Raw genomic sequence first — 25,706 nt, forward strand, 5'->3', positions numbered from 1 at the left:
TATGCTTATCGCCGATGACAAACTGATTTTGCTACCCTGGCCGGTATTTTGATGAGGATTGGATTCTACGCCGTACATGTCATCGAATATGGCGTATCTAGCTTTATGGGGTTAGAACGCTGCGAGCACGAAGAGGCCAGAGAAGGACTGGGTATGCGTGCTCTGAGAGACTTCCTCGCACTTAACGGCTTTCGAAATTTTGATGTATTCCGTATGACCCATGATTTAGGTCTTCTTCGAAGGGGTTTCAATGTATGTGTTTACCTAGTCTAGGGGATCTGGGTAGTTGGCCTAGCTTGTTTCTAGTGGTTCAGTTTCATATGGAATGCTCTTGACTCGGAACTTCCAATTGGCGAAAGCTCGAATTGCTGGGAAATGCGTGGTATTGTTTGTGGATGCCTTTTGGCAGCTTCTTTCTGTGCAGTGGTCCGCCGATGTGTAAGATTTGTTGAGTGTTAGCTACTTGTCGATGGAGGAGTCTATTCTGCGTTTGGTTTTTCTAGTAAAATGCCTTCGGAGTAACTAACTTCTCCCTCTCTCATGTAGTAGTTGTATACTCTGTGAAGAGCAATTCTTATTGCTTTGATGTCAGTTTTTCTTTGTCGATTATGTCGTGTCAAACTAGCAATGTCTCAGCAATTGCATAGATTGGTCTGTTCTATCTGTGTTCTCTCTGAGAACATTGCTGATCCTTTGAAATGATCGACTTTCAACCCTCTTTATGCCCTAAACTTCACAGTATCAGGGCTATGACGAAGAGGACCAGGAGATCCTATAGCGGTAGTAAAAGGGGTTTGATGCCAATTCGGCTGTCCAAGAAACGACAGCGAATGGATTATGGGACCTATGTATCCTACTATCATCTGGATAAGGACCGTGACTGATGAAGAAAACCAGAACTCTGACCTGTACTTGCTCGACTGAGGACGTTTCAGCACCCAATCACCCAAAATTCTCCGTCAGGTTGCTCTTCTGGACGCGCGAGGCTGGAAAGTTAAAAATCTGTTCGTTGCCTCATGTTTATGTGGGCTTTTGCCTGGCCCCTATCCAATCAACTGTCTGGGATGCCATGGCCAAGGCTCTCCATCTCGTGTTGAACCGTCCGTTCTCATCATGCATGCGAAAATGACAGGGAGACTTTAGAGGACCATCTTTTCTTTCCCTCTCTAAGAGGTTTCAATTGCCTATCCCGATGCCGATGCTGACGACTTTGCGCCGCCGCCCCAACGGTTTCAGCCTCTACTGTCTCGGTGTCGGTGGGTGTCAGGGCGTTGTCGTCGTTGTATGGTTTGATTCTTGGGCAAAGGTTTCTTCCTCTCCTTCTCCTAAAAGCATCGTCAAGTCTTCTTGCAACATCCTTCATCGGCGTTAACTCCCCGGCTGAAGATAAAACTTGTGGGCTACATGGTGAGACGTGGTCAGAACCGGAGAGTGTTTATGCGTGTAGTCCATCGCCAGGTAACTGGCTGCGCTGAGCCACGTTCACTCCCCCTTGACGCACATTTAATCTATGGACAAGGCGGACTCGGACAGAAGAAAATGTTGTACTGACAGTACATGTCGGAGGGAAAGGGAAACTTGCTGGGTCAGGGATGATGTTCTTTCGGAGTATATATATATCCCTCGGGAGCCGGTCAGCAAGGGAACATATCCAAAGGAAAAAAAGGTTCAGAAAACTCACTCGCTCTTTCTCACTCTCAACACATTCCATTAGCCAACTCATTACATACGCGGAACTTCCTGTCGACGCTCTCGCCGAACACTATGCCTACCCTCAAGTCCATTGTACTTACCGTGCTGGCAGCCTCCGCTACTGTCGCCGCCGCCGCTCTTCTATCTCCTCAGCAGACAGTACCTACAGACGCTTCTGACGCTGCGCCATTGTCGCACCTGGAAGTGCAATGCGGGTGCTGGAACCTGTGCACGCTGCAAACTCTCGGCGACGCCTCGATCACGGGCTGCGACTCCGCCTGTGGTAAGTCCATACAGAGGTCCCATGAGGAAATCATTCATCTTCTCATCCGAAAACCCAGCATCCAGAGAAGAAAGGTGGAGGGGTGGAGGACAGCGGTCCTGAATGTCCTCGATCTTCCCAAGATAATGACAACGGCGATGCTAACATGTCTACTATATTTCCTCGTTAGATCCACACTTCCTCTGCGAGACTATCGACGCGCTGATCAGCGGCCCGACCATCATCGCCGCAGCAACTGCTTCGGCTTCGACTCCAGCGATTTCCAGACGGGGAGGTTCTCTCGGCGGCACACCACCGCCATTCAATCCCTTCGACTCCCGCTCAACTCCTGGTTCCACGGTACCCGACGAGCCTCCTTGTCCCGGGGTTGCGCTCAAGGCCAAGCGCGCGCGCGAGCGTCCCCTCAATCCGTGGCTGGACTGTCGACCGCGCTAGACCGACTGCCTATCTCTAGTCGGTGCCGTGGTTGGTGTTGGGAAGCGCAACACGTCGCCTAGCCTGCGCCTAAGCCCCATCATCGACCCCTGTCCCAAAAGCGTCGTCTGCGAGGCCGTCGCCAACGAGATCTAGATCCACGACCGCAGGTCGAGCCTCTCCCCTGCCCTTCTGGGCCTGACTGTCCACCTCCCGAGGACGGTGGCCTTGCGAAGAGGATGATCCCGTGGGACCTGACCATCAAGGGGTCGTGTAGCGGGGGCGGCTGCAGCGGGGAGGTGCGTGTCACTATACATTCCTGATAGACTGAGACGCAAGACGGACGCAGGCGAGACATCAGGAAGGCACCGGGCCTTGTATTGGCCCACGCGCGCGAGTCGGGTCGGCGAGTGGCTTTTGTGTATTTTGGATGGTGAAGAAGCGGATCATGGGATCGGCCAGCGAGCGAGATGTGAAAGAAGGACAGTGCGAGGGTGATGACGACAACAACGACGATGATGATAGGAACTGAGCGAGGGTTCGGAGTCGCGGCTGATGCTGTGCGTTGATGTGGTAGAAGGACAATGAGACAAGTTGCGTGAACCGCAACATCTTTCAAACATCTCTCTACCCTCTTCAATCAAACCTAAGTGTTGCTGCACTTTGACACCCATGCACTGTTATTGAAATGTGTTTTGGCTCTGGGTTCTTTCTTGAACATCCTTCTGGCTCCTTTTCATATCAGACTCGAATCTACACCCTGCTGGGTCTCTCCAGGGCGGAATTAAGTATAAAATGGGTCACGGAACGCGCGTTGACGGTGGTACCGAATACAGGAATTGGGAAGGATCCAGCACCACCTACTTCATGCTAATAGGCTGCAGAAGGATTGCGTGTTGGAGGCGAATGTAACACGCTGTACGTGCTAGTGTGCAAGGTCGTAAGGCAGGTCTTCTCTGTGTCTGTTATCGTTTGGGGAATGGGCAGATATGTCATAGAAAGGGGATGCACCGAGACCTGTAATGGGGCGGTTGTCTCGAACAATCATACCGTCATGGGAGGGAGCGAGTACATCTGCCACGTTGTGCTTCGGATATCGAGCCCCATCTGGCATAAGTGAAGAGCCGACTATTGGCCTTTTTGGAATGGAATGGAATGGCGATGATGGCGAGCTTCGATCGGTACTTGCAGAGGCCGACTGTTGCCACCCTCTTGCGTTGCCCTCGCCTGTAGCTTGACAATTTGCGCAACAGAGAATGCCTCCAAACCAAGAATAAAGCAAGACATGTTTCAGGCGGGTTGGCATAAAGGTAGGATCGTAAAAGGATGAACTGGATCTTCGTTCGGGATTAGTCCACCACCCACGGCGAGCTGGATCCTGTTTGTTATATCCCTTCATTCTGCTCATAGCCAGCGTGCCTTGATCTTCTGGGGAGGTCTTGGTCGAAGAAGCCGTAAAGTCCAATATGGAGGAGCAATTTCCATCTGCAAAAATGTCGTGGTCGAACTAGAGCCCGAAAATAGCACACTCTAGAAGGTGGGGTGAATAAATATGTTGGACAGTGGAAAGACGAAGAGGGGGAGTAGCCTTCAAGTCGCAACGAGGCATTTCCATACCTAGAATCCGACAACTTGCCATGGCTCTACCAACGCCTGATAGGGATGGGTTATCGGGGGTGATTGATACATAGTAGCCGCCAGCACAGATGTCCACCAGCTTTAGTTACCTTCGGACAGATTGCTTGCACGCCAGTTTGGGATGGTACCTTAGCCGAAACCGGTCGGTGTGGGCAGCTGCTCAGCCAGATGTGCGACGGTGTTGAGTTTGATGAATTGAGAAGCCGTCGACCTCGGCTGACGATTTGAAAAGGCTGTTGAACAATTGGGCCTATGGCCGGCTGCAGAGAGGTGGACAATCTCTCCCCCCATCTGTTTTGAAAAAGCGGGCAAGCAATTGCCCAAGAACATGTTGCCCCAGTCGGTCCATATCCCCAGCGCACTATTGCCAAGTCCACACCCGAAATTGCATAAACAAGGAGTGAAGTGAACCGTGATATAGCGACAAGACGGCTGTCTGTCGTCGTCCACAGAGCTCTTCGCTTCCCCAAGCTTTTGTCCACCAGAAGCCAATTTACTCCCAAGGAAGCTTGTTGTTAGCGACCCCTGCAATCTTCAAAAGCGCGCCGTCTTCGCAGCTAGTGAAGCATGGTGGTCCACGGCAGCCTAACTAAACTTTAAAGTGACAGCCTAGTAAGCCTGGGCGGTAGCACTATGCGTGACCGACTTCTGCAAGTAGACAATGCGAAGGTGAAAGAGGGGCTTGAGTGTGCGTCGGACTCAATTGGACACGCAGCCTGCGTGTGAAGGTGCAAATTGACTTTTCTCGCGCGTAAGAAGCGTGATCGTGTGCTCAGGCGACTAAACAAGGGTGTCAGTAGTGCGAAGAGGGTGTCGACGTGCCACTCACTCCTGTTTACCTAATGAGATGCAAGAGAAGTCCAGCTCGGACGAGGACAGTACGCGGATGCCCTGCTGCGTCGCGTCTCGCCAAATCCTTCTCATCTCGAAAACCGGCTATGCCTGCCGCGAATCTCCGATTACCAAGGCACCCTGTTGGTCTTATGCTAGTAACGGATGGAACGGAAAATCCGGAGTACGTGGGCGTCAGGCGAAAATAATGCACACAGACAGCAGTTGCGAAGGGGCGCGCACAGAACGACTCAGTTTTCTCTTTTTGCTTGAATGACAGTGGATATATTGGACCAATCTATCCAGTCGACAGATGGATCAGAACGCCGCTGTGTACATGATTGGATGCGATTTCATCTCGTCACGCCGTCCCATATGCTCACCAGGCCATCTTCCCCAGACGTATTATCCATTCATTCGTTATGTGCTGCGGACTTTGCTTTTTTTCCAACTGGCATTTTGTATTGCACACTATATATCCCAAGAAACAAAGAAAAAATGCAGACCCAAAAAAAAGGAAACTCATTACAAGACTATTTGCTTCAAACACATTCACAGAGCCAAAGCGAGCGCAAGAAGACCAAGAGCGGCGGTGCCAGTTGACACCATCACCGACGAGGCAGCACCGGTGAAGGAAGATGTAGAGACATTGCTGGTAGTGCTAGACCCCTCGTTTTGGACCTGGGTGCCTGAGGTACCGTTTCCTCCGGCGTAGGTGCTTGTGCCAGAACCAGGGCAGACCTTGCCAACGTCAGAAGGAGGAGTAGGGAACTGGTCGACGCCGTCAAGAATAGCAACGGCCATACCACCGGAGAAGTGGGATTGGACGTGGCAGTGCAGAAGCCAAGCGCCGGGAGTGTTGACCTCGTAGCGGAAGACCATCCAGGTGTTATTACCCTCGGCGGGGATGCTGGTGAAGCCGTCAACATACGGAGGGTTGACCAAGTTGAACGGATATCCTGCAGTGATAGCATCCGCGACGTTGGTGAAGTTGAAGTCGCCCACACCAGCACCAATCATGTAGAATTTGTTGGCGTGCTTGTGGATAGGATGGGGCTCAGCAACAGGTCCCGCAACCTTGATGATAAGGTCAACCCATTGGTTCGACTGGGTTTCCAAGATCAAGTCGCTGGTGGGAATGCTCGAGGGGTTCTGGAACAGAAGCGGTGGGACTTCGTCATCGCTGCTCATGTTGTATGAGTCAGTGCCCGAGAGAGTCCAGGCCCAGGCCTCAGTAGTCTGGATGGGAGACTTCTTGATATCCAGAATGAAGCTGACATCCGCGCTTGGTGCCGGGGTGTTTGCGGGGAAAGGTGCAGCTAGAGCGTTGTTCAAGGGAACAATGGCAGTAGTGTTCTGACCACCATAGTTCATGACGGACACTCCGATTGGTACGTCATTGCCACCCTTGTACGACAGGACACCAAAGCCCGAGATAACCTGGTTGATACCTTCGTTGGCAACACGGATGGTGTAGTCACCTGGAGTCTGATCGAGTTTGACAAAGAATGAGATACGGTCACCGTTGCTGAGACTGAACTGGTCGACAACCTGAGGAACGATGTAATTGCCGTTGATCTCGTACACATACAACTTGTGGCTGTCAATGGTGACCCGGACCAACGCGACACCTGCAGGGCTGATGAAGGTCATAGCGGCCCATCCATTGCTGGGGTCAACGGAATAGGTGAAGTTCGAGCCACCGTATCCAATGCAGGTGTTGTAAGCATCAGCGGGCAGAGCGGCAAGGTTCTGCAGTGCCAGGTACTGGCCGCCTTGAATTACCGCATTGTTTGGAGGAACGCAGCCCTTAGCCGTGAGAGAAGAGCCGTTCAGGACTTGGGGCTCCTGAGGTGCCGCAGCGGCAGTCAAGTCTGCAATTGATGGGCAGTATTGCGAACCGAAACCGTTCAAGGTAATGGAGTCACTGCAGGCCCAGTCGATGTTGGCAGTCTGCTCAACTTCGAAGAACTCAGCAAAAGTGTATCGGTTCCAGTCTGTGACGAAGACAGGCTCAACATCCAGCGCAGCAGCGGTCAAGGCATCCACATCGCTGCTGCTGATCTGGCTGAATGGAGTCTGGGCATCATCAGCAGGAGCAATGATGATGGCGCCGTAGAGACCGTCCATCATTTGTCCCTTGTAGTGTGCGTGGTAGAAGTAGTTGCCCGACTCAACCGCGGTCCATTGGTACATGTAGCTCGTTCCTGGTTGAATGGAATATTGACTAACACCCGGCACACCGTCGGCCCATGGTGTACCATTTTGACGAATACCGTGGAAGTGGATGCCTGTGACATTAGGCATGTTGTTGTTGACGACAAAGTCCACGCAGTCCCCAACCTTCATTTTCAAAGGGGGACCAGGCAGGGAGCCGTTGGTGAGGATGGCATTTCTGGAGATGCCTTTGCTCGGGTCGGTCGGGGCCCAAGTAAGGTCAATAGTGAACGGAATACATTTTGACGAAGTTGCGCAGACGGAGCTGCTGCTGGAGCTACCGGCTGAGACTGATTGAATGGAGGAAACGAGTGTGAAGGCGGCGACGGCCTTGAGGAGGCGTGTAAACGCCATTATTAGTGTAGACAAGTGGGCAAAGAAAGAGAGACTGAGGCTGGACAACTATGTAGGATGGAGTGGGTAGAACAAGAAGACAAGCGAAAGGAGACGACGCACGAGGGAAAAGGAAGAAGTCTTATGAACAAACAAGCCCTCCCAAGCACCAACAAGCACAACGCCCGCCAGTATGGCTGATTTCCCCGAAGTGGCTGCAGATTGGAAGGACCAGCCTGCCAGCCATCCTGGAACAGATACGGCGTCGACAAAGTTTGGTGTTTTGGAGGGGGCGCAAGAGCCTCCTGGTGCCTTTCAGCCATAGACACTTACCGGTTTCATGATAGTGGGATCCTCTCTATCCACTCGGATGGAGTCTGATCAGCCTCTCCCCATTTATCAACACACAACCCCCCTTCCCCCCAGCCCCAGGAGCGAGCTATTGGGCGGTGACAGCATCAGTGCTAGAGTAAGATGTCAGCTTCGGCAACAGTTTTATTTGGGGAGGGAGAGAGGGGTGCATATGCATCATTCACTGCATACTGAGTATGCGAGCGGACAAACTACTGCATGGCAGCGACTGTGACGGCTCGGTCAACCAGAGCATTTCAGGCAAACCCCTGCCAGTAAATGATGCCATCAGGCGATCTCATTTGGATAAGATTGCAGACAAGGAAGAGCCAACCCGGCCGTGACCTGTCAGTTGACGGACGCAGGGATGCAGCCAAGCTTATGCACGCGAGAGGGGACCGTTTGAGAGGCAATTCAATCAGATGCGACGGTGTGATCCATGTTCGGTGGCTGAACCCCAGCTGCCACAAGGCCACAAGTTCCCGCAGGGCCACAACCCCAGATGCCACTCAGCCTGCGATTTGGTTTGTGCCCTGTTACGCGACGGAGACCGCATTCAGAAGTCTGCTCTGCACCAGCAACCACGCTAGATGTAACCAAGCCCTCTTAGTGGCATTAAGCATCGGGGGCTAGAAGCTGGATTATCCTCAGCAGGTGCTGCGCCCGTTATCCCTCCCTGGAGGGTCTGGTTGTTTTCTTGGGCGTCCCTTGCCCGGGAGCTTGAGATCTTATCAGAAGGTCCGGCTGAGAAAGACACACCACTTGGGAAAAACAACAGCGAAATTCGCTCGCGGTGGAGTGAGGAACTGGACGGATGTCCCCTGCATCTACCAAGTAGATGACGGGCTGCATTCAGGCTGCCTGTCACTCGAAGGAAGACTGGATGGATTTGTTTGGATCCGCCTCTTTGATCCTTCAGGTACCCTAGGAAGGAATATGGGAGCGGTGCCTGAACGGGTGGCAAGGAGAAGATTTCTTGGACAAGGTAAAAGGCTGGAAGCGTTCCAAAAGAACTTGCCTTGCAGCGGCAGGGCATTGGCCCAAGTCAGGTACAGCCGTGCTCGGACCGTTCTTTGTTTGGTGTGGGTGGATTGGAATCCCAAAGCTGGGCCACCAGCGCATGTGAGAAATGGTGACCTAAAAATAATTCTATCCGGTTAGTGACTCTGTGGAAAGGACGATTCGAGGAACAGAAACAAGGAACAACCGGACAGCGGTGACACCCACGGGAGGACTAGCTAAGAGGAAAAAGAATAGCCGAGAAAGGAAAACCTTGTACTTGTAGTCTGGTCGGTTCGGTTGGTTGACGGTGGGACCAGGTGCTTACTGGGGCCAACTATTCCTCTCTGAATTCTAGATTGAGACACACAGACCCCGTCTTTGACGCGTGCTGGTTGTGGTCCTTGCTCTTTCTGGCTCGGGATGAAGTCGTCATGAGCACGAGGCTTGTTCTTTTTCCGGCGTTATGTGTGGAGGATGAGAGACGCTGGTGTGCAAGAAAAGGACTGTTGGGAGGATTGACTGCTGGAAGCCTGCGCGGTTGGAGGATGGCGAGACGCGAGGGTGACAGGACCTCGGACGGATACGACCACCGTTGGTCCGCTGAGAATGATTGGGACGGGCCATGGCTGCGAGCTACTTGGTACAAGTACAGAGCTAGGGATGGGCTTCCGGGAATTCGTTTATTTCTCACACGTGGTTCTGGTGGTGCACTTACGTCAGTTCACCTCGCAACGAACAGTCCATAAACGGGTGGGCCGGAACTTAGGTAGAGAGGAGAAATAACGGTGAGAGAAAAGTGAGTGATGAGTGAGTGTGGTTATGACTGCTTGTTACGACTGCTTGTTACGACTGCTTGTTACGACCGCTTGTTACGACCGCAACTGTGCCTGCGACTCTGAGACTACCTCGTATGCGCTTTGAGAGAATTTTCACTTAGCGAGCCATGCCCTTAGGCCCCTTCCTTCCATGCTCCCACGCTTCCACTTCTCCATGATGCCCATGCCCAATTCATTCAGTCATTCATACATATAATTAATATGACCCATATTACCTTCCGTTATAATTAGACTGGTTACGTACTCCCCTCCTTACTCGGGACAACTACACACTTATAAGGTGATGTTCAGGCCCGTCGACTAACCACGGCTCCGTACCTGCTCCCTCTGTTCCACCAAGCGAGAGCCTCGTATCTCTTCGTCGGACTATGCATCTGCCACCTGCAAAGTTATCGTATAGGGCCAACCATCTTGGGCGATTGACTCGTGCGTGATCTACGCCTCTTTGACGCCCCTTCGCGCTCGGGCCCAGTAATCGCTATCACCTCCACAACTCTCTTTGGCCATGTTGCACCTGTTCATCCAGCACGCCGTCGGCAGCATCGTGGTATGCCTGACCCTTCTAGCCTCGCTCCAATCACACTCACCGTCACAATCCTTCCGCGCTTCAGTGTCTGCTGCAGGCGTTGGTCCGGCAGTCGCCGAGAACTTTCCAGACCCGGGCCTCGCTCTTGACACAAGCAATGGATCCGAGACTTGGTACGCTTTCAGCACCCAGACCGGAAAGATCAATGTCCAGCTTGCCTCATCGTCGGACTTTTCAAACTGGAAGCTGCATGTAGGCTACGATGCTCTTCCCACAACGCCAGGCTGGGCGCGTAGGTCGCCTCACGCCGGTGTCTGGGCACCGGACGTGAACCAACGACCGGATGGATCATGGGTCATGTACTTTGCGGCCGTAGGTCGAACTCATCCACAGAAGCACTGCATTGGTGCTGCCATCTCTCTCAATGTCACGGGGCCTTACACTCCTCTCGATGATCCCATCGTATGCAATCTCCCTCGAGGCGGCAACATCGATCCCAATCTCTTTGTCGATCCCATCAACAATGAGAATTACCTGGTCTACAAGACTGATGGCAATGCAATCGGTCATGGAGGTGCCTGCGGGAACACCAAGAGCCCTGTAGTGCCTACGCCGCTGTATCTTCAGTTGATGGACCCTCAGGACCTCGTCACGCCAATAGGCCGGCCCGTCTACCTGGTCTCAAACGCCAACAGTTTCAAAGAAGATGGCCCAAACGTTGAACGGCCATGTATGATCTACCGCAACTCGACCTACTATCTCCTGTACAACGCCCATTGCTTCACGAGTCCACAGTACCGCATCGACTATGTCAGCTGCAGGGTCGGCGTCGATACCCATACCGGCATTTTGGGCTGCGACTGGGACGCTCTCAAGATGAAGCAGCAGACGTCCAAGGACCACACATTGCTCCAAACGGGCAATGTCGTCTCCGGTACGAAACTTTACGCTCCAGGCAGTATGGATGTGAGTCCCGACCAACGTAGAGTGGTGTTCCACGGCGATGTCAACTTGGAGTGGTTCGCCCCCCATCATCCTCACAGCGTCCACCGTGACCGTGCCATGTTCGCGGGCGAGATTGACTTTGTGAAATCAGATCTTCGAGTCACTCAGCTTTTCTGACGGGAGTCCATAGCGGGACTATAACGAAAAAGTTTACTCTGATGACGTGACATGACATGACATGACGCATTACCACATGTCCGATCAACAATCCTCAAAGCCCTCCAAATGCACGACCCGTCATCTCTCCACCTCTGGAAGCAAGTCACAACTGTCTTCCTGATTCCTCGACTGAGGCTACCGTTCGTCATGCCTTTAGGCCCTCGTTTAAGGCCCACGAGAAGAAGATGACAAAATCTTATTCTACATTCGCTTTTGTAGCTGGATTTCGACATCTTCGACAACGAGGCATAGCCACTACCAAACTGCTCGTTTAATCGAGTGACGGCGCCGCTCCCCCTTTGCGAATGGAGGTTTCGACAGCACTGGACACTGCCGATCCTTCCTGACAGTGCATCGAAGATCTTCTTTTTCTTTCCCGCCTGTCCATTGATCAGCATCAGCGTTTATTCTTTCTGCATAGACATATACAATGATCGAGCCACAGCGTCGGCGTCTCGGTTTCCATTCATATCATTTCGAATCGCAGACACAAGCGAATCACCATGACCGAATCTCGCTCGCTTTCGACTTGTGCTACGACATGCGCAGTATGGGAAGGTTTTTGTACTATTTCTAATATATTTACAACAGGAAGAGGATGAAAAATTGCTCAATCAACGTGTGCATAGCGAACGAGGGTTAAAAGGATCTGTATAACAGAAGACAATAGACAGTGCATCCGACGCGGAGTACAGTTGGTATTGTAGAACTGAGCTAGACATCGGAAAAGTTAGAGACAAGAATAAAGGCATGTGTTCCGGGTGTCCTCCATACATCAGAGCGGTATGAATATGCCAGTCCGCACACGTTCAAAGCTAGGGGTAAATCTGGAGTCGGAAAAGGGGAAGGGGCAAGTCCGTGGAAAACGGAGGCTATAGAAAAAGGGGTTCGTGAAAAGGAGACTTACCTATGGCATCTTAACCAGTTGTTATGTACCCACCATGGCATCTGTCGTCAATCAATTATTCAGTCAATCGGTCAGTGAATCGGTCGGTCGGTCGGTCGGTCGGTCGGTCGGTCGTCCAAGTAACCTCCAAAACAAGCCTCGCTGCTGTGTCCCCCTCCCCCCCAAAAGACACTGCGCCCGACCACGACCTGACTAGGTTATCCAAGGGACCCCTATCCTGGACCGGTTACAAATATTACGGGAGCATCTCGTACATACATATACTTCGGGTCGCACGACAGGACAGGACAGGCGGGATGTGGCCCCATCTTGTGTCGCTGTCGCTCTCGCCAAACTCGCCCTCCCCCCTTCTCGCGATCTCTGGGTGAGAAATGGGGAGGCGGGATCTTTGTGCTCAATGCTCGCGATATCCAGGGCCCGGGGAGTTAAGTGCAAGTATCACTTAATCTGTGGACTGTTGTGTCACGGTGCCACCGCCCGGGTGTAAGGCTGCATCACCGTCTGAGTACTCGATTGCCGTCCTTGCCGTGATTGTCGCTCGCCATCTTCCTGTCCCCATGGCAGCCCTGGGCGACGCTGGCAGCACCCCCCGGGAAAAATTTGATGCTCCGTACCCTTGTACCAGACGGGTGAAAGAGAAGAGAACGGGCAGCACAACTCAGCACATAGTAGAGTACCTACAGAAGAAGGTCCCCCATGCCTTTGTATGAGTGCGAGCTCGGTACGGAGTACTAGATAGATAGTTAGTCCCTGCGAAGCAAGCTGCGCTTGAACCCTCAAAAGGGGGGACTTAAGGAGCGCTGTTCAATATTCAGCCTTGTCTAGCTAGCCTTGCCGACATGGGGAAGAGGACCCTTGCCTTGTACGCCGTCCGTATGGAAGTAGGTATGTACTCGCTAGGTAGTTGTCTGGGTCTCGAAATAGTCCCCCTGTGTGCGTACGGAGCATGCATAGGCGAGGAGAAAATGTTCTGCTCGAGCTGGACTGAAAAAATTGCCAACAAGGGGGGAGGGAGGGAGTCCCTTTCTGCTGAAGCAGGAACGGCTCGACAAATTTGTGAAGGCGCAGAGCACAGTAGTTTACCACGTCGATGTGAACCATGGAACTGTGGGTCCTCGGAATTGCATGTTTCGTGTAGGTAGTGCAGAAGTAAAGATCAGCAGGTCACTCGGTGTCGAGACTCGCCACAGCCCAGAGTGGAAGTTGCCGGTTCCATGGATAAAAAGGCATCAATGGCCGTCCGATGAACTTGTTGTAATTTGCCCGGTCCTCTGCTCCTAGCGACAATGGCTCGAAAGCGTAACGGCGTCCAACCTAAACTCTTTCCGCACACTCGGTCAAGTAGACCGCAACCAGGCCTCTATTCAGTTTCCTAGAAAGTCGCCCAGACAATATGTGCCAGCCTCCCGTTGTCGATTGGCGGAGTTCATCTTGTCCGCAAATGCTGGTGAATCTGAGACCGCAAAGAGGCGATACAATGACGGAGATTCATCGTCCTAAGGGCGGCGTGCACTGTGTACGTCGGGGCACAGCCTTAGTGATCATAGTTCAATCGAGCGATGAGACTCATGATATGCCACAGACGTGAATTTCCTTGTGTTTCTAAGATCACAAACCTGTTTTGTCGATCTCGCAGAACAGTCTTTCAGCTGCGATCTGGCAACAAGGGCAATGTAATGTATGAGTTGCGTCTCGAGCAGGCCATTTCTTGCTCAACTCGCTGGAGCATAGCTAAGGCTCCGATCCCAACCTGGATAGGGGATGCATGCGGATTGTCCTATCTCGCAAGCGCTAGAGGGAGCTCTAGAAAAACCTCCACGCGTGTGTAATAGCTCTTGTCGCCCAAAAAGTCAGAGACCGTCAACTTGCATCTAAAACGGACTTTGTGGCACCAATGTATTCTCCAGATAAGTTGCCATAAGCTGGATTATAGTGGTGAAGGATAAAGCCACTTCCAATCGTGAGTGGCTACCAACTCTATCCGTGCTCAGACCTAAGTGTATCGTAGAGGGTCAATGTGATGGCGTAAGAGACATCCCATATGTCTTTGAGTTTGAGATGAGGTCTTCTGGATCGTGACCGGAGTAGCGGTACTTTAAAACACTGGACCGTTTAGGAAGTCGACAAGAAATGATCTTTAGACGATTGTCACCCTGTAAACCATTCTCCCTCTGAGGTAGAGCAAACTTTGAAGAGCCTACGAGGCTTCAGAATAAAAAAAGGGTACTTTCGGATAACGGAGGAAAAGCATCGCGTTGAGCCCCACGACGAAGGCTGACTGGAGCTAGAACACTCGTCCGAAACTCCATGCGACCGTCTGGACATCGCCTTTCCAGGGCCTTCTGCCGGCTTTGGCCACTGTTTGTTGCTCTCTCACTCGATGAAGATGCATTCGACAAGCGAGTTCATGGTGCACATTCGTCTTCTGCAGTTACAATGCTTCGTTCACAGGACCCACAAGCAGGCTAACATTGCCAAAGATAGACCTTTCCCAGGAACGTAGTGAATATGATGTCCTGCAACGTCCGCCAAGGTGACCGGATCTCCGGATTGCCCCTTGTTTCCGAAGCGCAAGGACCAGAAGATCCATTCCAAGACGTCTGAGAACACGAGTCCACTCAGAGAGTAAACAGTCCTGCAGGGTTCTAAAGAGAATATTTTCGGAGGGCATGATGTTTGCATTGACCCACTGCAACGCCGATTTGAGCAGGCTGGTTCCATTTTGAAAGTTTTGCGCTTTGCCCTGAATCCTGGTATCCACAGCCATCATTCCTCCTTTGCAGACATTGTTGCATCCGTGTCAGGATCAACCTCTTAACTGTGACCAAAGGTTGTCATCGAATGCGTAATTGGACCAGATCAGAAATCTGCAAGTGCGACGAGCGCTCTGTTCCTTGTCTGCGAGCTGAGAACCGTTCACCTTGGTATACGTCGTCTCCCCTGCTGTGGGATCGACCCCTCGCTCAAACAATCTTCCATTAAAGGACCACGCTCGAGTAGACGCATCCACCTTGACGTATAGGCCTGTAATTGAGTGAGGACGGCACATTGTTAGGAGACCTGGCTGCTGCAGGCCAGGTAAAGTCTCATCGGCTCCGACGGAGCTGGCAAACGCTTCATGCCCTCGAGGGAATTTCAGCCAGGAGCTTTGGCTATCTCGGCCTATTTTAGACTTGCTCACACTGTACGCAAACGACCAGGAGCGGCGTCTTCGGACAATAATTCCGAGAGGGATATGACCCCCAGGTTCACAGTTGTGGCGTGCTGAAGACTTTCTTCCGCGAAGTTGGGCTTCACCTCTAACTCGTCTGGAGGCTCGGATTCTGCAGCCGGACCAAGGCAGCTGCTGAGCGCTAACTGGTCAGACTTGTTAGTGCATGAACCAGAACAGTCTCGCTATTGCGCTCCCCGAAGGCTTTTGGCTTCGAGAATGTAGTTGGGTAAAAGAGGAAGGACAGCTCGTTCGATAGACCACCCGGAACGGGCGAAGGCGTTAGTGACAGCACATTCCACCTCGCCTCGCCATGCGGTCCCGCATGCATGTTGCAGGGCACTAAGGGGTAGATTCGGTACAACAGCGATAGCAGGGAGCTTGCCGATCAGCCAGCAACGCTTGCAGGAACAACTGGTCCGAATATTGGGGTGATATCCAGCGGTGGAGGAAGAGGGGTGAAGTTCACTTCGCTAATAAACAGCAGAGAAATCGGTTACGTAGTGAACAGGCTAACCACAAACTGGAATGAAGCAACAGACAGCTTTTACTATATCCTGCACAGATACCTATATGGGATAGAGGACCCGCCAACCATCAGCGAGAGAAGACCATTGCAGCCTTCAGTGTAAACCTAGTACATATGGCAAAAATCCTCTTCAATATCAAGGAAAATACATTGTAGCACCCGGCCAGAGAATTCGATGTAGAAGTTTAGAGTGTCAATAATCCAACCCATTCTTTCCATCTGGCAACATGGCCAGCCTGCTCCGGTCAATGGACGGAGTGTCTTCGTAGTCCCATATCATTCTAATCCAAACCCACGTGGTGTAGAATCTCGAATGGTGCTCTCCGTTCAACGCCTCCAGCTTTCCTATTTCTCAAAAGACACCGACGCCTTTTTAGCATACCTCTGCGTTCTCCTGCTTGTGATCCTTCTTTCCAGCCACACGCCAACTGCAGCAACGCCCACATTCACTGCCTCCAGGGCCATCAACCCTGCAATCAAGCCTCGACTAACCTCGGTCTCCATACACAGTCTCTTGAAGCCCGCAGGGATCGGGATGCCGTGGGATACATAAACTGGGATTTGCAATGAATGAGCATCGGCCATGAATTGCGAAGCGCCATGGGAGAATTTGCATGTCCATGACTGGATCGAGTCCCGGTGATGACGAGAGGTGGGATCGGTGAGAAGACTGTTAAAAGGGATGGTGAAGATGCACAGGATCAGGCCTGTCAGGGAAGACACAAGGAAAATGACATTGTATAAAAGTGTGCGGGAGTACGGCTGTGATGGCTGTTGTTAGATGAGGTTGCCCAGAACTGTCCAAAGGAAGGCATACCGTTGGAATGAGTGATACGACCAAATAAATAAGATAGAGGATCGTGATGATGGTGGCGGAAATCAAAATTGCCAATGTCGGCCTCACATCCACATTCGTCGGCCAGAGGGGCGGTAAATGCCAATCTGCTCCCATATGCGTTCTGTTATAGCTGTGCAGGACATGTCCCTCGCAGCCCACAGCAGCTGTGGCAGTGGCAATAGTCAAACCCGCCAGTACAAATCGGACTGATTGAAGGCATTTTGCCTGTCGGAGATACGCCGACTCTTGAGCGGAAGTCGCTGAGTTCCGCGTATGTAAGGACGAGGTCAGGAGGGGCGACGGTTGAATCAAGAGAGCAGATGCGTCGTAGGATGGAGTAGGCGGTGGTGGCTCAAGTTTATTCAAGCTGGAGCGGGACTTTGGTGGACTAGACGAAGCATGCCAGGAGGTAGAAGAGCGGTTCTCCATGATATAGGGAGCGCCAGATGAGCCAGAGCAAGAGACAGCAAAACACAGAACCCGGAACACAAAGAATATTGAAAGCGAGACCAGCGCCAAACAGACCAGAAGTCGAACCGAGTGCAATGCAAGAGGACATGTAGGAATACATGAGTCTGTGCCCCATTATATTGCCATCGCTCGTTCCCGTCTCTCTCGTACTCACCTGGCCGACCACGTCTAGCCGGTCTCTATCTGTCTGATCTATTCAAAGATCAGGCTTGTCTCTGATCGACTTCGGCGGCCAGACACGGGCGAATCACAACCGAAGCATCATCACCAGTAATACAATGCTCGGCGGTTAGAAGGCTTTAATTGATGAACGAAACGAAACATGATGGCAATGGGAGGGATGGCCGCCGACAGCAAGCCATTGAAATCTGCAGGGGGGAGGAAGCATCAAGACCCGAAGAAAATGAAGAGAGATGAGAAGACAGTGGGGCTTCAGCGCTTAAGTTATGGCTTGGCGTAGTCGTGGAGGGTGATTGGCTGGTAGAGAGGCGTATGTAGGGCGCTAAGCATATTTATAGTAAAGTCCGCAACAGTGGCCCACATCAGCGACAGCTCGGCGGCTCGTGACTGGCCAGTTGGACTTCATCTGCCGATCGCCTTTGGATCGTCTCGCCAGCGCACACACCGAGAAACTCCATGCCTCATAATCCTTCAACCGCGCACCGGAACAACGGCCACAGTGCTAGCAGCATCCTCTCCGACCAAGGCCTTCCATTTGCTGACGGCTCTGGTGGCTCTTCTCGTTCAGCTGCCATTGTACACACTGGCCGCGACGCCATTGGCCTGTGTACCAGACTGGATAGACCCCACCACCATTGGCCCGTTTCCTTCCACCAACATCCCAGGCAAAGGCAATTCTAGCCTGAGATCCACGACCTCATGGCATCTGAAAACAGATGGATTGAGGAAACTAATTCCTCTTTATCGTCTGCTCGCTTCCGCGTAAATGCGACTTTGCCATGCCCCAGACCCTCACCTCCAGCAAGCAAAACTCTCTTCTTCTGCAACTCTCCCCACCAGCCATGCTTGAAACGGTTACACCATAGGCCGCTAAATGGGTCTGCGTGCCTCCTGGCCCGCTAGAAATCTCCAAAACTTTTTCCATCTTTCGACCGCTTTTGGCGTTTCCCGGTGCCATGGCCAATGCAAACTCCAGTCCCAGACACAACACTCCCCACATGACTTCCACATCATGCATAACATACTGAGATGTTGTTGAATGAACTTCGAGTTGCTTCCAAAACCAGTATCTTCCTCACCGGATTCGGGATATCGGAGAATTTCCCAACCTCGGCCAGCGCAACCTTATGCACGCTTGGACCTTTCGATCCTGTTAGGTCGATGTGACCTGTCACTTTCATGACTCGATTGGAGCTGTTCTTCTGGAGCGGACTCGCATCCAAGCTGGCTCCGTTGAGGGGCAGGTTCACATGTTTGAACTCGAATGCTGGTCATCATCACACAGGGTCCAATATGGAAGCGACCTTTTCCAGCGCCTGGACTTCATCCGGGTCAACCCGCTTGCCAGACAATGTATAATCTTCGCCTGCGGCTTCCCCATTGCGTTCAAGATGTGATCGTGTCCGTTGCTCGATATAACCTCTGCGCTCTTCTTTGAGCTCATCCTTGGCACTCGAGACATTCATATCAATATCTTTTAGCATCGCAAGTTTTGGTCGCAGTTCGGCCAACAATGACTTGAGCGCGGGGAGCTGTGAAATGGCAAAGTTGGTGTTGGTTGTCAGACGCCGACTATCGGTGTGCTGAGACGCATGGAGGGTCTGTTCAGATGCGCCGTTCATGAGGAATGAGAGATTGTTTGTTGTGGTATGTGGGTTGCCAATCAGATCTCGTAATTGTCGCAGGACTGCCTCATTACGCTTATACTCTTCCATGAGGGCATTCGAGACAGTCCGCGAGGCGGCCAGCTTTCGCCGCAGTATCTGTACACTCTCGACAGTGGGCGCGTTCTCCGGAGGCGGGTATGATATGTTCTGCGCAGTTAGCTCGACCCCAAAGCCTCTTCTAGTCAGTCTCGCCTACCTCGTAATGACCCAACTGGACCCAGTTCACCAGTTCTGAGGGAACAGATAGGATATTCCTCAGTACATATATCTCAAATTTATCGAAATTCTTGTCAACCGTCGAGTTCAACAACGTCTCGAGTTTATGAAGGCCCTCTTCGATCTCTTGTTTTGCCTCGGGGAACTCCAGTTCTTCCGCGCCCTCGTCGTTGACAACCTTGACGGCCTTGAAGCCGAGCTTCTCGGGAGGTGTCGATAACAGTCCTATTTCCAAGCTACCGACTCCTTGGTAAACAAAGTTATTGACTGAGTTGATGATGTCGTCAATCAGCGACTGCGGCTCGTCAGCCACGCTGGTTCCACTCTCCAGTCAATGACTTACCAAAGGCGTATACTGCAGATGCTCGGTCAAGAGCGACGTCGCTGCTTGCGTTGAGTCGGCCATGACGGTGCCTCCGAACAGCGGAGGGGACGAAAGTAACTATGTCGCGATGATGATATCGTATTTGTTGTGTTGACGCGCCTAGGGCACTGTTTTGGGTCTTGGGTCTTGGGCCACAGATGGACCGCAGTCGGCGAGTCGGGAAATCACGGACGCTCAAATGACAACTGAAATGACATTTCTCTTCGCTCTTACTTGACAAACCACTTTCCCCTCTACCCACATCAGCTCCCGCCCATCAGCCCCATCCATCTCTTTATCACCAGTCAGACCTCCAAAATTACACAGCTGAGACGATCACTACCGTTGTCATTCTCGAGTTTCGAGTGCCCTTCAGTTCACAATGGGCGGCCCAGGCGTAAGTTCCTATTCGACTCCCATCATCATCGACGCTGGCTAATCAACCCCGTCCAGTCAGGAGGATACAAAAACAAGCCAGGTGATACTGAAACTCACTCAGCATGGGACATCATCCCTCAAGACCCGGAGGGCACGCAGGTATGGGTGCGCATCATGTTTTTGCCCAATGTTCTCGCTAACAGCACCTTCAGAAGCTGGCGCAGGTACGATGCAAATACTGCAGCCGAGAGATGGCTCAGCACACCTCTCGCCAACGTGTCCACCTTCTCAATTGCAAAAACTACCTTGACGCGATGAAAGAGCAAGGCATCGAGAACAGCATTACCCGCCAAGCCGCCGATCCTCAAGCATTCTTCAGAAACGCGGAATGGGCGCAAAAGCCATCCGAGGTGAAGGCCCCAAAGGTTTTCAAAATGGGCGATCATACCACTGCTGTGCGCATTCAGGCGTTGGCGCTGGCAGAGGCAAGCATTTCGTACGACCGAATCCAGGAAATCACTGGCATGGATCCGAAGGTGATGGCTGGCCTTCGACGACTTGCGCGCGAACGCGGCTACGATCCAGCAGTCTCCATGCAGCTCAAAGAAGAATACGTCCTTGATCCGCCCAACCCCCTCCGCCCTCGTGGTCGACCACCCAAGAAGAGAAAGGCTGATGATGAGGTTGATCCTGCTTTGACTAACATGCAGGAGGGTTCTCAGCCTCAAAGTCCAAACTACAATACCCCAACTCCCACCAACACCCGTAGCAATCTGCCTCCCGGACAGTGGGATTTTATCGCTCCTACACCACCACCCAGTGGCTACACTATGACCTAGCCGGGCATCAGTGGTTTTGAGCCTTGTGGTGACTGTCGTGTGATGGTTGCCTGACATCCTGCGATCTACTTGATAGGAGAGGCCCTTGCACACTGCCCAAGCCGCGAAAGGGGGAGTTAGTACGGAATGTGTACTTGAAGCTTAGGTTTCCGGTCCAGGCGCTCAAGGTCAACGCCAAAGGGGCATGAGGTTGTCATGGCAGGTCTGTTTACAGTGTACTGATAATGCTTGAGAGAGAATGTATGATTACGAAGGAAATGGATGTCCTGTAGAACATCTGTCATTCAAGGCTTTGCCAAAATAAAGCCTTTGCATCCTTCAAAAGGGGAGACAGTTTTGAAAGGGCTTCCGAAAGCAGAAGGTAGCAGAGTGTACGAGGTAACGGTCGAGCAAATCAGTGCGGGAGTACAGGGTACGCCATAATCGAACAGAAGTTGAACATCCAAGCTACATGTCCTATGTACCAAGCTATCTAGAAGCACGGCTGGTCTACCCGCACCAAGACGAGAGTGGAGGTTGAGCCTACAGTCAAGCGTGTCCGTCGACAGGTACGTCAACTGCACTTTCGGTAAGGAACATTCCGACTTCAGACTTGGTCCCGTCGATGACCCTGCAAGAGTGGCTGAGTCTTGATGCCTCTGATTATTTGTCGCTTTGAAACTCGGAAGGCAGGTGCCCGAGGTGGCAACCCCCAGATCAAGGGACATGGGTAGAGCCGGAGACAAGCTTTTTAGACGAGGAGAATCAGGGCCAGATCGAGGTCTCGAGGTCTGTGAGTCTCGAGGTTGCAAGATCCGCGTAACTAGCGAGTTGTATGAGGTCGGGACATGGCTGGTAAACGAGATACAAGTGAGATGAGTGTCCAAGGGAGGCAATAAAGGAGGAGCCTGGAGGAGCAAGGACGGGCAGCCAAGTGCCAAGAAGACGGAGGGCGCTAGCCATATATAGGAAAGCGCCCTCCGCTTTTTGGAAACGTCTTGTGCCTCAGAATAGCGCTCCGTCTCCTGCCTCAAACACCATTCAAAACCTCCCAGCGCTTCGGATTCTCTTCTTACCTCTCACTCTGCGACACTCGACTCCTCCCTTCTCGCGCCTCCGTTGTGACTCTGTTCCTAGCCATGGACACTTTGACGCTGGCCTCCTTGCTTCTCAGCGGCTCTCTTCGGGGGTTTTCTCGCCCGTCGCGTCTCAGCTATCCCCTCCATCTGAGACGGATGTGTGACGACTCGTCCACAATGTCTTCAACCTCCTCCAGGGGCCAACATGACAAGGTGACGAGACTCTGGGAGTGCCAGATCCCTGGCCTATCCAGATCCATAATCTCAGTCCCAGATACGGGTTCTCGCTTCTTCCGTCCTTTGCACAGCCTCCCGCTTTCTGGCTGGCCTACATATGTCTCCTGTGGTGCTGTTTCGAAATGCGTTTCTTTCTTCTCTCCATTCCATCCTTATACAAAAAAAAATTTGGTGTCGCGTACTTTCTAGTACCGGTCCTGTTCATTCCTTTCCTGCTGCTTGACGCATCGCAGTTTTCTGTTCTTGCCTTGCGCCGGTCGCTCGTTGCCTCGCACCATCCCAACTGTCTTACCTCCAATATCAAATATTATCACTCTCCCAACCAAATCCCGGCAAACATGTCTCTTAAGACTCTTCTCTTCTCAACCCTTTTCGCGGCGTCGGCCCTCGCAGGGTACGGCAGTGGCAGCGGCAGTTACGGTGGCAATTACGGTGGCGGTAGCTCCGACAGCGGTAGTGGTAGCGGTGGATGGAGTAGTTGGGGCAGCGGCAGTGGTCAAGGACCTCCAGCATTTGCTGCTGCGTCATGCCCATCTGGCTGTCAACCGATGCAGACCGGAAGCGCACCGCCGATGCAGACTCAACCAGGCCAATTGATCGTCCAAGTCGTCTCTGTCTCAGACGCGAACGGCTCTCTGAAGTACTTCCCCAATAAAATCACCGCGCCGGTCGGATCTGTTGTCCAATTCCAGTTCCACCCAAAGGTATGTCTTCTGCACCAGTTTCGTGGCTCTGCGGTCTAACATTTGCGCAGAACCACACAGTGACGGAATCCTCCTTTGCGGAGCCTTGCAAGCCCATCGCCGCCAACCTCACCTCTTCCACTCGCCCCGGGCAGAAATCTGGCTTCGTCCCACTCACCGGCTCCGAGCCATTTACGCCCGTCTACAACCTTCTGGTTAACGACACCAAACCCATCTGGATTTACTGCGGCCAGACCAACCACTGTCAAAAGGGGATGGCTATGGTCATCAACCAGAACGACTCTTCGCCCAACACTATCGACGCCTACATCGCGAACGCAGCCAAGTTACCACTCGTTAATGTCACCACGCCTCCTCCCAGCGGTGGCTCCCCTCCGGCTTATGGCTCTCCACCACCTTCTGAGTCGACACCGCCTCCTGCCGCTTCCCCGTCAGCTGAATCGACATTCGCTTTTGGTGGTGCACCTCCGGCAAGCTCTCCAGTTGCTCCAGAGCAGACCGTTGCCCCACCTTCAAGCTCAGCAGTCGTGGCCCCTGCTACGTTTACTGGTGCGGCTGTTCCTGGCTTTGTACCTCAATCGTCGACAGGCGTGGTTGGTCTTGCTCTCGGTGCGCTGTTGGCTTTGTGGTAATACTTCAATGAATTGAGAGTGTGGATATACCCCATGAGAAAAAAAAATAGGCGCAAAGTGGAAAGAATCTCACGCTGCCGCTTCTGGTGTCGTTTGGAGAAGGTAGGCAGCATGTCTCTGGAACTCCCTCGCAAGGTCCGAGGTTGAGTCGAGACAATATAGGCCGCAAATTGTTGGCAGGGGAAGGATTGTATTGGATTTTTGGAGTCCAAGGAAATGAATTGAAGTCGGGAGTGGCTGTGGACGACATTTTTATTTGCTTTCTTTACTCAAACCCAGTTATTTTTTTGATACCACCAAGCTTAAGCTAGCTACGCTATGTAACTGCCAGAAAGACGCAGAAAGGTATATTATATATAGAGGGAGAGATCAATCAATACCCCCCAGGATTGAGTCATCTCCTGTGGATGGATAAAAAGTCTGCCACATCTCGGCTCTTTTTCTCCCATTATTTTAATAGTTTTTGAGCTTGGTTCTAAGCAGGTAAGCTCCCATCTCGACTTGCGTTTTCTCACTCTGTGCATGCATGCATGTATGTCTGTACAGTATGTATGTATGTAGGTACTCCATCTTACGGTGGCGTCGCATCATTATGATGGCGGCGGCGAAGAAGATGACGTGTAGAGCATGGTGATACACCCTGGACATCGTACATTGTAGCACATTGCGATAGATAGCTAGGTAGGTATGCAGGATGTGTGGGAGGCCTTTGGCACTCGTACCCGGCATTTGGATGGATGGATGGATATACATATAGCGTCCTCTCTTGTGCCTGAGGTCATGACTCTTTGTGAGGGAAATTTCTTCCATTTTTTGATTTCCCAAGACCGAAAGTAGTGATATGGCGCTCGTTCTGCTGCTGTCGCTGTTGCGATTGCTGTGTGTAGCCCATTCATCCTAGCGGACTGACGGTATAGTTCAGAAATCCAAACACAACTGTACGCCAATCCTCTCTAGGTCCTCGACCTCAAGCCACCCCGTATCCCCTACCACAACACCACCGTCGCGCGCTCCACTCCCGTTGCCGTTGCCGTGCGCGGCACGCTCTCGTTTGTCATCCACGCACCGCCTGATCGCTTCCCTAACGAAGATCTCGGCGTATTTCCCGATCAAGTGTCTCGCATCGGAAGAGAGAGACGTCCGCTCAGGGCATGAGAAATGTGTGTGCATTATCCTGTGTATGAGCGGCAGAGGTATAGCGGGATCCGCAGCGGCAGATGTTGAACTCGTGTTGGGTTTCGTTGTGACTTCGGCGAGAATGAAATCGGGTTCGGGCGAAGATATATTGAGATCAGGGTCCGGAGCCAGGGAGGCTTCCTCTTCGTCTTCACCTTCTTGTGCATTGTCATCGTCGTCATCATCATCATTGTCGTCGTCGTCGTCGTCGTCGTCGTCGTCGTCGTCGTCGTCGTCCTCATCTTCAAGATTCTCATCCTCGTCGACCGCGGCGTCCATAGTCTCGTGGTCTTCATCCTCGTCTTCTGGGTCGGAATCTGGGCTTGCCTCTCCTAGAATGGCCCTCATCGTCCCCGCTGCATCTTTTCGATTCGGCTTTCGTGATCGCTTCTGGCTCTGTCCTACCTTGGCTTTCCCCTGCTGTTTGTGGACTCTTGAGTTTCCCACTCCGCCTAAACCATCTCTGGCTGCGTTCTTTGTATTTGCGCCCTTCTCTTTCGTCGATTTGGTATTCTTTGACCTCCCCGGCCGAGGCGGTGAAAATGCGCTTCTTGATTTCTTGGACACTGTAAAGGGCGCCATGTCTCCGTCTGCAAATGCACTGTTCGGACGTAGGAGGACGATTGGGACTCGGCCCTCGCGTCGTGCTCGTATCGTCGGAGGCCAGAAGGATTTGTTCTTTCTGTATATGAGACCTCTCGACTTGAACTGCCGATTATATCTGTGTATGTTTGAACGCCACTGCCAGTGTTTGAGTGTTCCTGCGAATCTGACGACAATTTGGGCGGATTTATGCTGGCGACGCGCTCCCGAAATGACATCATAAGTTGGCGCGTCTCAGACGCGACTTGAGTACAAATCTCACTCTTCACGGCTAGCGACAATTGTCAGTGAATCTACTGCGAGAGAAACATGGTGCAGGTTGAAGGCATAGTATTTTCCATTCAAGACCATGTCTACTACAGGTCTAAGAGCATCTCATTCACCATTTCTCTTCAATCCGTAATCGGTC

General features: G+C 52.2%; 8 protein-coding genes across 8 annotated transcripts; 4 read left to right on the forward strand and 4 right to left on the reverse strand.

Annotated features, from left to right (window-relative positions):
* Window positions 1-1,764: 1,764 nt before the first annotated feature.
* Window positions 1,765-2,410, forward strand: Z519_11292 (uncharacterized protein; the record flags this gene model as incomplete). Its single annotated transcript, XM_016769004.1, has 2 exons — window positions 1,765-1,975; window positions 2,145-2,410. The coding sequence occupies 2 exons, from the start codon at window positions 1,765-1,767 to the stop codon at window positions 2,408-2,410; spliced, it is 477 nt and encodes a 158-aa protein (XP_016614850.1).
* A 3,000-nt stretch (window positions 2,411-5,410) lies between these two features.
* Z519_11293 (uncharacterized protein) lies at window positions 5,411-7,429 on the reverse strand (the record flags this gene model as incomplete). The annotated part of the gene is made up of 1 exon (XM_016769005.1): window positions 5,411-7,429. One exon carries the CDS (start codon window positions 7,427-7,429, stop codon window positions 5,411-5,413), a length of 2,019 nt encoding a protein of 672 aa, XP_016614851.1.
* Window positions 7,430-10,102: 2,673 nt separating this feature from the next.
* Z519_11294 (uncharacterized protein) lies at window positions 10,103-11,245 on the forward strand (the record flags this gene model as incomplete). The annotated part of the gene is made up of 1 exon (XM_016769006.1): window positions 10,103-11,245. The coding sequence occupies one exon, from the start codon at window positions 10,103-10,105 to the stop codon at window positions 11,243-11,245; it is 1,143 nt and encodes a 380-aa protein (XP_016614852.1).
* Window positions 11,246-16,279: 5,034 nt separating this feature from the next.
* Window positions 16,280-17,201, reverse strand: Z519_11295 (uncharacterized protein; the record flags this gene model as incomplete). The annotated part of the gene is made up of 2 exons (XM_016769007.1): window positions 16,280-16,696; window positions 16,752-17,201. 2 exons carry the CDS (start codon window positions 17,199-17,201, stop codon window positions 16,280-16,282), a joined length of 867 nt encoding a protein of 288 aa, XP_016614853.1.
* A 1,499-nt stretch (window positions 17,202-18,700) lies between these two features.
* Z519_11296 (uncharacterized protein) lies at window positions 18,701-19,712 on the reverse strand (the record flags this gene model as incomplete). Its single annotated transcript, XM_016769008.1, has 3 exons — window positions 18,701-19,237; window positions 19,287-19,601; window positions 19,650-19,712. 3 exons carry the CDS (start codon window positions 19,710-19,712, stop codon window positions 18,701-18,703), a joined length of 915 nt encoding a protein of 304 aa, XP_016614854.1.
* Window positions 19,713-20,052: 340 nt separating this feature from the next.
* On the forward strand, window positions 20,053-20,887 carry Z519_11297 (uncharacterized protein; the record flags this gene model as incomplete). Its single annotated transcript, XM_016769009.1, has 3 exons — window positions 20,053-20,067; window positions 20,124-20,207; window positions 20,261-20,887. The coding sequence occupies 3 exons, from the start codon at window positions 20,053-20,055 to the stop codon at window positions 20,885-20,887; spliced, it is 726 nt and encodes a 241-aa protein (XP_016614855.1).
* A 1,633-nt stretch (window positions 20,888-22,520) lies between these two features.
* Z519_11298 (uncharacterized protein) lies at window positions 22,521-23,518 on the forward strand (the record flags this gene model as incomplete). Its single annotated transcript, XM_016769010.1, has 2 exons — window positions 22,521-22,886; window positions 22,937-23,518. 2 exons carry the CDS (start codon window positions 22,521-22,523, stop codon window positions 23,516-23,518), a joined length of 948 nt encoding a protein of 315 aa, XP_016614856.1.
* A 918-nt stretch (window positions 23,519-24,436) lies between these two features.
* Window positions 24,437-25,276, reverse strand: Z519_11299 (uncharacterized protein; the record flags this gene model as incomplete). The annotated part of the gene is made up of 1 exon (XM_016769011.1): window positions 24,437-25,276. One exon carries the CDS (start codon window positions 25,274-25,276, stop codon window positions 24,437-24,439), a length of 840 nt encoding a protein of 279 aa, XP_016614857.1.
* Window positions 25,277-25,706: the final 430 nt, after the last annotated feature.

The sequence above is a fragment of the Cladophialophora bantiana genome, assembly GCF_000835475.1.
Source record: "Cladophialophora bantiana CBS 173.52 unplaced genomic scaffold supercont1.21, whole genome shotgun sequence".
Lineage (NCBI taxonomy): Eukaryota > Fungi > Ascomycota > Eurotiomycetes > Chaetothyriales > Herpotrichiellaceae > Cladophialophora > Cladophialophora bantiana.